The 17,280-nt window shown below is 29.9% G+C and overlaps 1 protein-coding gene across 1 annotated transcript; it reads left to right on the top strand.

Annotated features, from left to right (window-relative positions):
- The first annotated feature begins 957 nt into the window (after nt 1–957).
- LOC132952883 (uncharacterized) lies at nt 958–13,630 on the top strand. Its single transcript, XM_061025369.1, has 4 exons — nt 958–1,366; nt 6,439–6,521; nt 6,703–6,885; nt 13,341–13,630. Exons 2-4 carry the CDS (start codon nt 6,478–6,480, stop codon nt 13,495–13,497), a joined length of 384 nt encoding a protein of 127 aa, XP_060881352.1. The 5' UTR covers nt 958–1,366; nt 6,439–6,477; the 3' UTR covers nt 13,498–13,630.
- Nucleotides 13,631–17,280: the final 3,650 nt, after the last annotated feature.

The following is a 17,280-nucleotide window of genomic DNA, read 5'->3' as shown; positions in this document are numbered from 1 at the left end:
ATATATAATTAAATTTTTGGTCTTCTGGTATTATTTTTTTCCGCCTCTATTTTTCTTTGTTTTCCTTATTCTATTGACATTTTGTCATTTTCAGTAAAAATTTCTAATTTACATTGGTAAAAATTAAATTAAAAATTTTTTTTTTACATTTGTTCTTGTTTGCAAATTTAAACACTATATTTTGAAAAACCGTTTATTTAAATATATTATAATAAAATGAGTTTATAATGTAATAAAGTTACTTATTATGTTAATATTGTGTTTTTTTTTCGTGTTAAGAATTATATTTTTGGTTTTATTTATTTCAACAGAATAATGTTCCTCGCTGAACATGCCGGGGAAGTTCTCAAACGGGTATTAGTATTATTATATTTTGTTTATAAATGGTTGGTGTTGGTTTTAATAATAAATATTATTGTTATTAATACGATAAGCCTGTGTATTTTAGTACCTACTGTAATACATCGAGTTTGAACCACGGTTTCAGTGGACAAAATTTTTTGCATTTTTGATACATTAACTTAGGTACGCACCTCGAGGGGGTCCGCGATCTAACGAAGGTAGTTTGCTTACTTAATATCACGGACTAAGATATAAAAGAGATATCTAGTATATATAAGATATCTTAGTCCGTGCTTAATATTATACTGCTCGCCTTATCACAAAAACCTAGCAATAGAAACGCATTGCCATGTCAGCTAGTATAATATAATATTACATAATAAATAATTATGTATATTGTTCTATTTATCTATTATTATACTTCTATGATAATATTGAACAAAAAAATAAAGTTTTTAATACAAATGAATTTGGCGGGTCGCCGGCCGATGATAATGTAATTTGTTACTGTGGTTGTGGTTCTATGGTTGTAAATTCCAAGCTGAACAGCTGATATGATATTGCTTACATGATAGTGATATTCGGCTTTTTTTTGAAATTTTAATCTATAAAATACCATTTTTCTTTTTTTTTCTTTCTGGTCTGAGGTTAGTAGTTAGTACTGTACTACTGTTATTTTGTATAGTCTATAATGTCATACAGTGTACTAGCACTGTTGTTCTATGGTACTAGTCAAATTTAATTTAATTTGTCATTGGTATTATGGTACAACTAGTGCGAGGCGGTAACTAAACTTACTATAAAGTACCTATAAACAGTTAATTACAAAGCACGTGATCGCGGTGCGAGAAGGACGCTATTGACAATATTCTGTAGAAGATATATTTATTATTATTAGTTATCACTAAATGTTGGTAATTATTACACGTTTACTATTTAGCATTCAGCATTTCAACACTCGGCTTAATAAATTGTAAAAAAACTTATAAGATTAGCGAAATCAGAGATACAGTGTGAATGAGCAGTAAGTATTTTGTACTTTGTTAGTTGTAATTAATTTATCTCTTCAACCATTTATAGTATATAAATACAAATTGAATGCCTAACTGAATATTGTATTCTATATAAGTATAAAAAACTTTTATGTAGATTTGAGTTAGGTATAATAATTAATTGTATCTACCAGGGCCGGATTGGTAAGGCAAGCTACCAAGAAATCTTGGTGGGCCGCTTAAAGTTTGGGCCGGTCGTGTGAGTATGAGTGTAAATGATTTCATATTTAAAGTACGATTGGCCACCTTTAAGCTGGTAATAATTATAGACATAATTTTGGGCCACTGAATGTGTAAATCCAGCCCTGGTATCTACCGACCCTGTTATGTACACTCATAGACCTTAAAACTAATTGACTGCACATTCCACTCCGCCCTGCCATCAATGCTAGGTGATCATATAACCATATAACTGAGAGAAAGAACCGAAAGTAGTGAAGGAGCCCTCTTAAAGCCTACATAAAGAACTGTATACATTTTACTACTTTGTTTCTTCTTTCGCCCACTCTATATCATACCCCTGACTTCTCTCTCTAAGCGCTGTCCATTAGTTTATAGGTCTATGTGTACACTATTTAACTATCAGAACCACATACTTCTTCATATCCCTCTTACATAAGCGTGCGCATAATTTCTGGCAGGGTAGTCATATTATATAAGTATATAACACATTAACAAACATACGTATTATGTATGGTATATATTCATATTCACACCTAAGTTATAATAACTAATTGAGATGGGATAACCTCATTTAACTTACAATTACCATAGTAAAAAAGTATGTTATGATTGACTATCAATTATATCATGATATTGATATTGAATATTGATGGGAGAAAGTTCGCAAAATAGTCAAGCTTACCATGACTACCCTGTGCGCACGCTTATGTCCCTCTAATATATTATAAGCAGTTATGTATTTTTGTATTTCCCATTGATCTATGAATTGCTACTGCAATTAAATTATAATTATAATAATATATATAATTTAGTTTTGTTACCTAATTAGTGATTAAAATGCCAGTTATGAGTTAACAAAGGTCATTGATTAAATGTACAGTAGGTATAGTTAATCAATGCAGAGGTCGAAGAGCAGAGCAAGCATAGAGTAGAGCTAGGCACGTACTGGCCCACCGGGATACCTTGGCCCTCTTAAAAATTATAAAACCCTGGCCCCCTACCAAATGTAGGTACAAGTTTCAATTAAATTTTAAATTTTAATTGAATAATATTGAAAAGAGAAAATTACATAAAAGCAAATAATGAATTTTGTTAGTATTTACCTAAGTTATTGATAATGCAATTTTTGGCGTACTAGCGTTGATCATATTATTATACTAATACGTCTTGTTCATCAAAAAACAAATATTTTTCTTTAAAATTCTTATGTATTATGATAAGAACTAGACAAAGTCGCAAGTGAGTACACTGCTTCTGATTACATAATACCGTTATTTATAAATTGCTCGGATTAATAATTATTGATGATTAACCTAATATTAGGTATACTTATATTATTACATTTATTTAAATTTTGTCGTCAGGGGTCACCTTGTGCAATTTTACTAATTAAAAAAGATTTAAAGTTCTAGCCCCACCTGATCCAACGTATTGGCTTTCGTCTACTCTGAATAATCCTGATATTCTAGATATTTTTGTGATCTAAATACTGAATAACTTATTTAGCACTACTAAAAATTTACTTGATTTAAATTCTGATCACTCGTTAGTGCTCCTAACTCTCAATACTTCTCCAACTTATGAAGAATCCAAAAAACTATTCAATAAATTCACAGATCATTCTAAGTTTATCAAACTAGTCGATAAAGAAATAAATTTAAACATAAAACTAAAAACACTTGACATCATAGATTTAGCTCTGGATTTAGCGATCCACAATCTTACCAATGTTATACAAACTGCAGCCTGGTCAGCTACAAATACTATTCCAACATCTCCCTCATCAGTTCAAAAACAGAGAGCAAGAGATCTCTTCCAGTGCACTCGACTCCCTTCCCATAAACTAATTTACAATAGATAACTTGGCTAATTCCCTGAAAAAATGCTTGCTAAACTTAAGGCAAATGTTTGGCAAAATCACTTAATGAAGCTTATTCCCAAAGGTGGTGTTCTCTGGAGAGAAACAAAACAAAAACTTCGCTATAAATCACTATATCTACCTATTGAAAAATCAGATGGTAGCCTTGCCACCTCTGACATCGAAAAAGCTGATATCTTTCTCAAACTTTTCAACCACACTATGATATAATTGACAACGAAAATATGAATACGGTAGATACGTTCCTAAATTCTTTCCTTCCATTATCTCTCCCTGTCAAGTCATTTACACCAAATTATGTTAAATATGCCATACCTACTAAAATATTCACTATACAAATCACCAAGCTATGATCGCATTACTGCGGAAGTAGCCAGATCCCTTCAAAATAGAGCTATCTTCCACATCACTTACATGTTTAATGCTTCACTTAGACTTTCTTATTTTCCTCTCCTTTGGAAATTCTCCAATGTAATCTTGTTCCCTAAACCAAATAAACCACCAGACATTCCATCATCTCATCGACCAATCAGCCTTCTCCCATTTTTCGCTAAAATTACAAAACGATTAATTCTGAAACGTATTCTACCCATTATTACTAAAAAGAATATTCTTTCAAATACTGGCTTTCAGGCATCTCACTCAACCATACACCAAGTATACAGAGTCGTAGATGCCATTTCGTATTCTCTGGAAAAAAAACTATTGTAATTGTGTTTTCATAGACATTGCACAAGCTTTCGATAGGGTGTGGCTCTATGGCCTTTTATAAAAACCTAAAAAATTCCTTCCGCCCACTTACTACTTACTCATAAAATCCTATCCAACGGATCGACATTTTCAAGTTTGTTACAGATCCTCTCTTTCTGATTTAGCTTCTATAAATGCTGGTGTGCCTCAAGGTGGCATCTTATCTCCAATTCTCTACATCTTATTTCCGATTCTTTACAACATCTTATCTCCAATTCTCTACAACATCATGCTTCTGACAAACATACTATGCTCAACACATCAGTAGCTGACTACGCTGATGACAAAGTGTTAATATCCATTAACAATGATCCAATCATAGCCTCAATAAATCGACAAACTCACCTTGACGTCATGGAAAAATGGTTTACAAAATGGTGATTTAAAGTTAACCAGAACCTTTACCCTCAGACATACCCCTTGTCCTAGTGTTGTGCTATTCGGTATTCCAATTCCCTACTCTCCAAAAATCAAATACCTCAGCCTTACTCTGGTTTAAAGATTAACGTGGGCTCATCACATCAGAAATAAAAGATTAGCATTGAATTATCGTCTTCGCTTGTTTAAAATATACCTCCACTAGAACTAAACTGCTTATACATAAAACACTATTGAAACCTCTATGGACCTACGGTCTTCAGCTTTGGGTCAATGCAAAAAAGACAAATATCTTGAAAATCCAAATCTTTCAAAATATTGCGCTTAGAAAACTAATGAATGCTCCACCCTACATGTCAAATCATACACTACACATTAACTTAAAACTTAAAACAATAAATGATGAAGCAAAAATATTTTATAAAAGATTCCATTACCGTTTAAATAATTATTAAAATCAAATAATAAAAAACTTTGACACTCCCATAATACCTGGAAATCTTCCGAGACGTTTGAAGCGTAAGTGGTGTCGTGATCTCTTAAATTAAATAAATTAGCTAACAGAAAGTGTTATCAATGGGTGGCTTCTTTCAATAAAACCATGACCTGTAAACTTTTATCACATTTTCTTATTGTGTCTAGTATAATAATTGATACAGATTGTTTATTACTTGTAAAAGAAAATGATTTTTTGTGGGGCTGTTCACACCGACACTTTCTGGATTCAAATTGTTATACCGTTTGGGTGTGATATCAGTTAATAAATTTCTAAAAATTAATAATCAAGAAACTTTACATGCCGATTCCTGACTTGGCAAGCGTTTTTATATAGAACTTAAATCCAAATTTAGATTAGGTTTATTATTTACTTGAACAGAAATTTGAACAGTTTGTTTTGTAGTTTCAATTATTTTTATAGTTTTGTCTTAGTGTAAAATTGGGTAAATAACTTAGCTGATTTTATAGGTTATATATATACTACTGTATACATGGTATACATGACTATGAGAGTCCAGACTTGCGTAAAATACTTTTTAAAAGTATTTCAAATACATATTCCGAATACATAAAAAAAAGTATTCAGAATATGTATTTGAATACTTTTTTTTAAGTAGATTTAGATCAGTTAATAACTTATTATAGGGAAATCCCGAAATCATAATAATATCTTATCGTTTTTGCTGGCTCGTTGCTACAAAATTGGCAAACAAGTAATAATATTAGTGTCCAACTAAAAATTGTAGAAAATAAAATAATAATAACAATACATACATATTGTGACTATAAAATGTTTTATATAGAAATATACCTATACAAGTACAAAAGCAATTTCTATGATGGAAAAATAATGAAATTATTTTTAAAATGTAATTGGATATTAAAAAAGTACTCCGAATACTGTACACAGATTACTTAAAAAAGTATTCAAAATACCGTATTGAATACTTAAAAAAAAAGTATTTGATGAGTATTCTGAATACTACCCAAGTCTGCATGAGACCCATCTCTATAAGTAAGTTGTAAGTGTGTCCTAATTATAATATAATACTAGATATTATCTAGTTTCCTGGTAGGGAAAATGGACCCCCAGTACCAGTGACTACTTTAATGACATAATTTAATTTTTGAAAACATGTAGTGTAATACATTTGCTTTTTTTGGGTAAGACTACTTTAAATTAAGAGTGACAGGTGCTTAGTTTCAGGTATTTAATTGTGGTTTCAAAATGTTTGCTTACCAAACAAGATATTTTACTAAATATACGTCCTGCACCCATGGAAAGTAATCCCTCCCTCTACCTAAATTACCAATTTTACTTAAAAGGTACATAAATTTAATGATTCATGTTCACAGTAATCAAAAAACACTCCACAAGAGGACATAATATTCAGTATGGAACCATTAACGTCTATTCATGATTCAGCAATAAATTCCAAGTAAGCAAATACATTATTAGGTAGTAAGCAATTACAAAACCATGAAATCTTAACCTACATTTTAAAATTATTTTATTTTATTAGTTTTTTTTTATCATTTAATACAATTAATACATTGTATCTGATTAAACAATAATTTGCTACTGAATAATAAATAATTAATTTTTTTAATTTCTTTTAGATATGATTATTTATTAGACAGTTCAAGAGTGTTGACAATTCCACTTGTTAGATGTGATGATCAAGTATTTAATAGACTTAATAAACAAGAAAATATTGATGAAACAGACCATATTGGACTTATTAAACAAGAAATTATTGATGAAACAGACCATAATAATGGTGATCAATTTTCACTCATTGGGTAAGAATTTTTAAGCCCAATATGGAATTTAATGATACTATTTACTAACTTACAACAATATATTTTTGTTACACCTGCACCGAAAGTTATTATAACCCCCTGCATGGATTTTTTGTTTGATTTAACTACATTAATAAATATAATAATAATAAATATTTTTAATAATATTATCAGGACCTTGCACCTGAATTAACCAAACCCCAAACACTCCTAAAAACCATTAAAAAATCGAACACCCGAAATCCATATAACCCGAACGATTCAGTTTTCTAAACACCCAAATTTACCAAAACCCGAATAAAACAATCTGGCTAACCCGAAACCCGAATAATTTTTTTTTTTTCAATCTCCATGTGATATATAATTTTGTATATGTATTTCTTGTGATGAGTTCGATTCTGTAGTTAGTTGTTTGATAAAAATAATGGATTAACAGGAACAATTTTACAATCAATCATAGGTAAATTCACTAATTATTTTCTTGAAAAAAAAACCAATAAAATCATTAATGGATTATGATTAAACCAAATAGCCTACCATTAAATTATTTCTTATACTTAATATACATTATATTATTAACTTGAAAGTTAATCGATTATCACTTGAGGTGACTGGCTTGCTAGACACTCCAACACGGTTTTCGAATTTAGGTACACATTTTATATACAAAAAGCACCGGACTAACGACGGCACATAGCACTCTATCCACCGCATGCGGATTGTTTATTCTGGTTTCGTCTTAGACGGGTGACAACTTATTTGTTAGACACTCTAACACAAATTTTGAATTAAGATTTTTTACAAACGAAAAAGCACCGTGCATACGCTAAGGAACTGTATCATTTAATTTCTGATCTTCATGGGCCATGTGAGACATTGTTGACGATTTTTTAGACCACATATATTTAAGACACCTTGGTAGTAGTCCAACATGATCCACTAAACTTTAAATTATTATAACTATAGGGCCCGTATTTTAATGCAAAATGCATTATTTTTTAAAAAGTCCCCGGCAATGCATTAGATACAAAATCAGTTTCATATATCAAAGAATTGAAAACGTTTTGGCGTTTTTTGAGCATAATACTTATTGTAATTTTTTCCTCAGTTTAATTAACACTATAGTCATATAAAAAAAATATATTTAAAAATAAATAATATTATGATTTTATTATCAATTTTTATGCCTCAGAATTTTTTTCATGCGAATATTTGGTAGTCTACCCCTATTATGACATGTTAAAATTAAAACTAAGTAGTAACGGTAAAGAATCGTAATACAAGACGTATTGAAAAAATAGTTATTATGGCAAAAGTTGTCCTTAAAAATCATAGTATAAGGGTAAGGTGCACCGAATGAGATACTAAATTGAACATGAACATTAATTCTTATATAATATATCACAAGGTTCATGATTTTATATTTATATATTTATCTATATTTACATCATACATACGAATGATCGAAAGCACTATATACATTGATACTTTCACTATTGTCATTTTCAAGCCCAGATACAATAGCATCAACTTCACTGACTGTAGGTTTTGGAATAGAAGGGTCGCGACATTTTCTCTTCTTTTTAGTTGAATAGAGGCGCATTTGTGGTTCAATTTTCTGTTGGGTGTTAACATTGGCGACAGGTTTTAAAATTATTTTTTACCAGCATCATTCATAAGAGCTATCTCACTTCTGCCATTTTCTTTTCTTTTTTTTTCTCGATCCTGTCTGTTAAATTTATTCTGGCTTCGGCCCAGAATAAGTTTGGCTTGACTCTGAATTTTTCGGTGTTCGTTGACAATGGTTGGTGTTGCATTCATTTCTAATAGCATTTGCTGCTCTCCTATGTTCGGTTCGTGGTAGAAGTTATTCCTGCAATCATTAACAGCTTCGTTGAATTCTCGAGCATAAGCATGGATGTGCTTGCAAATATTTGCTCTGATGACATTATCTAAACAATCACAATCATACAAATGGATGCAGATATTGCACTTCCTGCATTTCAAACATGATCCATGCTCACATGTTTTTCCAGCCTTAAGAATATAATATTGCCGAGAAGGATCTGATGATGATGTCATCAAATATCCTGTTTCATCTTCGAGAACTTTAATTTGATCTAATTTTATTGATTTGCTTGCTTTGTGACTGTCAAACTTTTTGCATTTTTTCAGTAGGGACATTTTTAGCGAGGTGGTTTAAACGTTTATACACACTATTTCGACAAATTTTCATCAGCGCATTAATTGTTTTGTCTAAACGACTTTTCTTCCTTCCAGATATATATGTTTTAGTATTTTGTGAAAAGATTCCAAGGGCATATTTGTATCGATTCCTAGCAATAATCTAAAACAGTAAGCCCACAATTTCGGTCGTCATGCTTAATATTTTTAAAAATAAATTCCAAACGCTTTACTATCATCGTCACTCATCAAATCTTCAACAAATTTTGATAGATGATTTTGGAAATCTTGTACGGACGTTTGGTGCATCAAGACTCGCAATGTTTGGGAAACAAGTTTGTTTTTTTCAGGCCCTCCACTAACTTTATTCAAATTTTCTTGCCAGTTTTTATTAACATGACAAGAACAGAGAAGTTGATGCTTAACAGATCCCATCACCTCATGCCAAGCATTATAAAATGCTGGAGCATCATTAGACATAAAAACTTTTGCATTGATAATTTCTACTTTCGTTTTAATTTTTTCAAAAAACAGCCTGAATATAACCTCGTCCGATCGATTAGGAAAGCAGAAAGCAACTGACAACCCGATCCAAACTTATCAACTGTCATAATTGTGAACAATTGTATATCATATGCATTTGTACTGTGAGTGCCATCAAGACAAATTTTCTCCAAACCATATTTTTTTAACTGCTTACTTTGGAAGTCTGTCATTATTATCAGAGCAAAATCTTCTTTCTTCAACATCCCTTGCTCCTCGACTCCAACATCTATAGAATATATTACTAATTACTAATTAGATTGTTATATTATACTCTCCCTATATTTACATGCATTTCTGTACATAATATTATTTTATATTCACTCATAATGATGGAATAGTCATAATTAATAAAATATAGTAACGAATCAATATTATTTTCCCCATGGTGTTCCCATGTAGCTACATCTAAGTATCTAACCACCTTAACTTACTAACTTCTCTATTGATGCATTCTACATAATATAATCTCTTTATAAGTTGTATTACTATTATAGGTAGATACATTAATTACATTACTTAACAGAATACTAAAAATAACTAGCTACATATGCATAATACATATAATTATTATTATCTTACACACTAATAGTTTATGGTAATTATAATATGTATATATATTTTTATTTATGTTGTATCTAGACATTTAAACCAATATAATATTTCACACTATTTACATTTACTTTATAGTAGGACAGTATGTACATTTAGACTATCACTTGCATTGGCGTTACATAATATTGCATTGTCATAATAATATGTTTTGTGTGTACAGAAATTATAATAATTAATAATAATAATAATAATAATACATATTCTAATAATAATTTACTGTTTTAGTTTTTATCAGTTAATCAATATTACTCTTGGGGTACCTATACTGAACTACATTTACTAACTAACTCCTATTAAGGCGCCCGGTGCTGATGCTATTTTGTCCTCAAAAATACACTCTGTGGAAATAACGATACGTATCAACCAAATTTCATAATTTTTTTTTAATTGCTAGAGAGGAACATTATATAGTCGGTATCGATCTCTGTTTTTTAATATTTTATTCTCAAACTTGATAATATGTTTAAAAAAATACAAGATAAAAAGCATTTTTTTTTACAAAATTTGTAATACAACTATTTGAAATAAAATATAAAATCAGAGATCAATGCGGGCTGTAGGAAGTCTTCTTTCAAATAAAAAAATAGTCATTACAATCCAGCAGTTCTACAAATTGAGAGTTATTCATGTGAAGTCATTTTTTTCGATATAATACACCCTATCAACCCCCCCCCCCCTAAATAGGTATCGGGTAGTAGATAAGTGGAAAAATCTTATAATTGAGGAAGCAACTAAAATATAAAATTTTAATTGAATTGTGGAAAATTTAAAAAACTGGGACGGGGGACCCTGTGAAGTACACAAATACTGCAAACTAATGCAGCATTAACTACAGAACTCTAACATCCTGAAGGTTATATTTTTATATTATATAATTATTTATATTTTAAGATCAATTATAATATTGATCTAATCCAATTCGTCCGATTTCCTGTTGATGTCCGCAATGTGTCTTCCAATATTTAACCTGAACTTTTTCTGTTCTATCATATTTAAGAATTGTCACCTCGAGCATGTATGGTCAAACTCCGCCAATTTTATTCGTCCCCATCGATTTGATTTCCCTTATATCGGACCCTTTTTTTCGATAACTACCTATATGATTGAAAGCAATAATAAAATTGTTTCGATTTTGAATCATTTATTCTGGTCATGGCTCCATCTGCGATAGACTTTGAGAATGTTGCTTGTTCCTCATTGAGTTTCCATGATTTGAATTCTGGAATTAACATGTAATAATTAAGTATAATATGATTAAATATATTATTTTAAACAAAAAAAAAATGTATTTCAAGTTAAATTTATTCATTTATTGGTAGTTGAAACATAGGCTGAGGATTTCACTTTATATTCTTCGAACAAATGATGTCTCAGATTCGGGAACGTAAACAATTCTTTTCTACACGCTTCATATGTGCAAATTATCCTGGTTGTTTTTAATTTGTTAGGATTTTCACTGCCTGGGTGATACTTCGCGATGTGAGTATCTAACGACTTTTTATTCAAGATTTTTTTGTCACAAAATTGACAAAACAGTCTTTAGTGGGTAGAAGATCCGACACAAGTTTTTCATCATATACTTTTCGCACATGACAATATAATCTTTTTTTGTGTAAATTTAATTCCACAAGATAGGCATTTGATTTCGGATTCCATACCAAATTAACACTTCAATCCACTTACATTGACATAGACAAGTTCGCAGCAGTTACTTACCTACGTTATATAACGTATACAATAAACACGATCTATAAATAACACATCATAACACACATTATCATCGACTGCATAGTGCTTTCCATGGCTAATTATATTTAGCCCTGGTGCTTTCGATCATTATGTACTATGTATGCTGTAAATATAGAAAAGAAAGTAGAAATCGAAAAATGTAAATAATATGTAAATGTATAGTGTATTATATAAATATAAAATCATGAACCTATACAAACCTAACCTATACAAATAATACTAAAAGTCTAAACCAGGAATGTTCTTACATACAATCATCATAATATAATTTTATTTAATATAAAATTTTAAATATTATTAAGAACTTCTAATTTTTTTTTTTTACATTTTTTATATTTTTTGAACACCAATTACAATCTTCATGTGATATATAATTTTGTATATTATATTTCTTGTGGTACGAGTTCGATTCTGTAGTTAGTTGTTTAAAAATAATAATGAATTAACGGGAACAATTTTACAATCAATCATAGGTAAATTCACTAGTTATTTTCTCGAAAATAAAAATCCAATAAAATCATTAATTGATAATACTTATAATTAATACCTATAATATAGTATTATTTTCCAACCAACTTCCCGAGTGGTTTTATTATATTTTAGTAATGAATATCGTAATTCGTGGCTATATTTACCAGTATTCCGGAAATCGCAAAATCATAATTTATAATTTTTATTTTTATATGGCTCAGCGCCCCTATGCCCTACCTATTTTAAAAATTTTAGTTAACTTTCTTACGTTAGTAAAGGTGAATAAATAGGTACTTAATTAATTTACTATTGTCTTAGTTCTTGTAGTTTCTTAAAAAAATGTAACTATACTGTGCATTAATAAACCGAATTTGCTCTAAAACAAATGTTACGCTTCGTGTAAGGAATTTATATTGTATTATAAATACTTGACTAAATCATTTTTTTTTTTTTATTTAAAATCATCCGATGTTCCTCAAGACCCCTTTAACATCAATATTATTTCCAATGTTTATTAAGGGAATTCCATACAGCGATTTTCTGTATTTGTCTAACACACGCGTGACATTGGATTTTTGACGGATTCTTTGCGAAACATATCAATTGATCTAATAAAGTGATGAGAATTCTGAAAACAGATTTGAATTCGTCGTCAAGTCTACTTGAAATCGACTTTCCCACAATTTTGATTTTTTGATTTTAGCTTCTCCAAAAATTGAAATACAAAAATGTTTAAATACTCTTTTTTAATATGACGTTTTCTGGAATTTGGGGGATAATATCAGTTAATTGGAAAAAAAATGGGTATAAATTTGTTATGCGAACAAAATTAAATAACTTCTTATATTTGATATGATTATATTAATATTTAATAAATATTTTTTTTTTCGTAGAACTATATGTAAAACTGAAAAAGATGTAAACTCAACTGATATCGAAATAAAAATTGAAAAAGATTTGATTGAGAATGATACATTTGAAGGAACAATTTTTAAGAATAAGCACTCTTCAGAACTCATTACTCGGGTTGAATTCGGACGAGAGTTCTAATATAAGAAAAAACTACTCAAGTGCAATTTCGACAAGGCATTTGAAGATTAATACCAATAAAAGAGCAAAGGAATTATTCGGTAGTGACATTTGTAATAAATCTTATAATAAAAAATCGGATTTGAAGATACACACACTTCATAAAGGTCAAAAGTCGTATAAATGTGATAAAGAGTTTCCTGATCGATCAAATTTAACCCGACATAAAATTATACATGCTGCAGAAAAGACTTATAAATGCGATATCTGTGATAAAGGGTTTTCTAAAGCTGGTAATTTAAAAGTTCATATGAGGAATACATACCGGAGAAAAGCCCTTTAAATGTAATATTTGTAGTAAAGCGTTTTCTCGCAGTGATTCTTTAATAAAGCATACACGAACACATACTGGTGAAAAGCCATATCGATGTCATATCTGTGAAACACGGTTTGCTGATCCAAAGAACTTAATTGTGCATAAAAGAATACATACTGGAGAAAGACCATATCAATGTGATATCTGCGATAAATCGTTTTCTCGTTTAGATACTTTAAGAATGCACACGAGGTCACACAATGGAGAAAAGCCACATAAATGTGATGTCTGTGATAGATTATTTGTTCAGTTATCAAATTTAAAAACTCATAAAATTGTTCACACCGGAAAAAAGCTCTATAAATGTGATGTATGTAAACAAGCGTTTTCTTATAAATGCGTTTTAAATTTGCATATCAGATCACATACTGGTTTTAAGCCATATAGGTGTGATATTTGTGATAAACGGTTTCCTGATCAGTCACATTTATCCCAGCATAAAATGATACATACTGCAGAAAAGACTTATAAATGCGATATCTGTGATAAAGTTTTTTCTCTAGATAAATATTTAAGAAATCATAGAAGAACACATACTGATCAAAATTCATATAAGTGCAATATTTGTAATAAGCAGTATTCTTCTGCTGAACGTTTAAAACTGCACACAAGAATACATACGGGAGAAAAGCCCTATACATGTGATGTATGTAAAAAAAGCGTTTTCTTATAAAGACGTTTTAAAAAATCATATCAAGTCACATAATAGTGAAAATCCATATAAATGTGATATTTGTAAAAAAACCTTTTCTCAAAATGCATCTTTAAAAAAACATACAAGAATACATACTATAGTAAAACCTTACCAATGTGATATTTGTGATAGAAAGTATTCTTTATTACCAAGTTTAAAACGGCATACCAAGACTCACACTGGAGAAAAGCTCCATAAATGTGATATCTGTGAAAAAGCGTTTTATCAGTCATCGAATTTAACAGTGCATAAAAGGATACATACACAAAAAAAGCACTTTAAATGTGATATATGTAAACAAACGTTTTCTCTGAATGTAACTTTCAAAAAGCATAGGATGACACATACCATCGAAAGGCAACAGTAAACAACATTTGTTCGGCGGGTCGCGGTACTTATGTTGTGACAATCAATTTGAACTCCTGTGAAATAATATAATTGTTACTCTATTCAGGCTACTAGGTCAACGGTTTTCACGCTGAAACCCCCCGACTTCCCAAGCACCTACTAGGCACCCTCTGTATTTGGATACATTAACCGTCGAAAATGACCGTCGCTCATCGTCTCTCGCCTTTGTCTTTGTTGGTGTACTTCTTGGGGGGGGGGGGGGGTGCTTGAACTTGGCCAGTTTTTGTTGCCGGAGTGGTATGCTCGTATTCTGAATGGAGTATATTATTACTTGTGTTCCTACATAAGAATATTATTAATTTATTGTAATTATTTTTTTCTTACACATAAGTTATAACTGTAAATTTAACTGCATCAATTGTCACTCATCATTTTTAAATCTAAACTGTTTATCCATTTTTAGGCTTGCAAATCCACCTCAATACAGTTTCTGGTAAAAAAACTAATTCTGGTGTACCCGTATTTTTGTTTGTGTATAAAACTAATCATTTTATGTTTTAATACGAAAAAAGTATATTCAGAATTATAACTACTTTTAATTATGAATTTTTGTAAATTGTTGTTTTGGCTTATGTAAATTTTTATCATTATCTTTTATTTAGTACTTTTGGAAGTATTATCATGTATAAAATATACTAAAGTTTACATTTTTGTGTGTCTTGTATAAATTACTTTGTTTTTAGTTTAAATGAAAATATAAAGTTGATTTAGTTAAACACTTGTTTTGCGTTAAAATTTCTGTTTTTCCTTAATTGATATTTGAACAAAAATAGTTTTTGTTACAATTTCAATAGTTTTGAACAAAAATAGTTTTGTTACAATTTATACAATATTGATGTACTATATTATACTTAAGGTAAGTTCTATCCTAAAGGTACTAGTCCATAATTATAGTCTTACAAAAACAAAATACAATGTATGGTATTGGTGGAACCAATTCAATAACACTTGTACTTTTTTTTAATGAATTTTCAAATAAACCTGTTTACGTAGCGAGCTGATTAGACAATTTATTTTTCCACTGTCTAGGTACTATCTTACTGGTTTCTTTTTATATGTTTGGCTAATTTATCGAAATACACTTTATTCAATATGTTATAATCATAAAAAGAAAAATGCTTTTAGGATAATTTGTAACAAATGTACACTTTTAATTATATTTGTTATTATTACTACCTACTAGGTATTTAAAATATATTGCTTGATGGAGAAGTATGTGACAAATTTGTATGTAGGCAAATTAGAATTTGAAAATTGGAAATCCAGTGTTGGACTTGTTTTTTTTATATATGTTGGTATTGATGTACCAAAAATATAATATTCTAACACAAATATTGAAAGTCCTGTAAATTATAACCACGACATTTTAGACCACTTTTAGTCACGTCTCCGTGCTAATGAAGCCATATCATTTTAGCGTCGCCACCGCGGATTCTTCATAATGTTATAAGAAAATTATATCTCTTGTGTCAATCGAAAAATTGATGCTTATTGCAAATTTTTTTTGTTTAATATATTTAATCTAATGCTAAAATTGTAGTAGCTGTGTGTAAATTTTGTATGTATAGCTATGGATGGGGACAAAGGATATGAATTATGCCAGTATTTTGATAATTCAAAGATTTAAAAAATTTCTTTATAAACGACTGGATCCGGGGCAAAAATATACAAATTAAATTTGGATGTTACACGTGAAAGGGTGACGTATAGTTGACCGTGAGAAAAAACATTGAACGCTTAGGTCAATTACAGCTTTATTTATAGTCATTGCAAATGCTAATTTAACGAGAAATTGAATACGTTTAAACTTAAAAGGTAAATCTGAGGGTATAATTTGTATTCTTGGTATTAAAACAGTTTATCCATAACCACAGCCCGTTAAGATTATGCACTCGAGCAATGAATTTCTTGATTTTTTGATTTGTATTCTTGTACCGTTGCAAAGTGTGGGTGGGCTCAAATTTCTCATTAAAAATAACAGGTGCCCCCCATTTTTAAAATCAGTGTATATGGTGGGACTTCAGAAGGCGTTAAAGAGTTAAGAAATTCCTTTGCCTTCATTATTGTTAATATACGACATCATTGAATCATATACAATTCTTTGTTCACGGTTTAATTGATTTTCACTTTTCAATATTAATTGTTGTCTTATTTATGTTTATCGGTAAAGGAAAACCAAAATGTACTATAGATTTTCCCCAATAAAACTTCCACTTCTTTGTTTAATTCAAATAAAGCTTCATCAAATATACTTTGGTCAAAAATAATATCATTTGATGACAGTTCCTGTCGTTTCCAATGCATTATATCGTCGGCCAAACTTTCG

This window comes from Metopolophium dirhodum, chromosome 9 (genome assembly GCF_019925205.1).
Source record: "Metopolophium dirhodum isolate CAU chromosome 9, ASM1992520v1, whole genome shotgun sequence".
NCBI lineage: Eukaryota > Metazoa > Arthropoda > Insecta > Hemiptera > Aphididae > Metopolophium > Metopolophium dirhodum.
The sequence above is the reverse complement of the archived record's forward strand: the minus strand, read 5'-3'. Positions and strand labels throughout refer to the sequence as shown.

Bases quoted from the DNA above. Each gene is read 5' to 3' on its own strand.
- LOC132952883 (XM_061025369.1), top strand. From the start codon at position 6,478: ATGGAACCATTAACGTCTATTCATGATTCAGCAATAAATTCCAA. The intron at 6,522-6,702 runs GTAAGCAAATAC...AATTTCTTTTAG, and splicing joins GATTCAGCAATAAATTCCAA to ATATGATTATTTATTAGACA. The intron at 6,886-13,340 runs GTAAGAATTTTT...TTTTTTTCGTAG, and splicing joins GATCAATTTTCACTCATTGG to AACTATATGTAAAACTGAAA.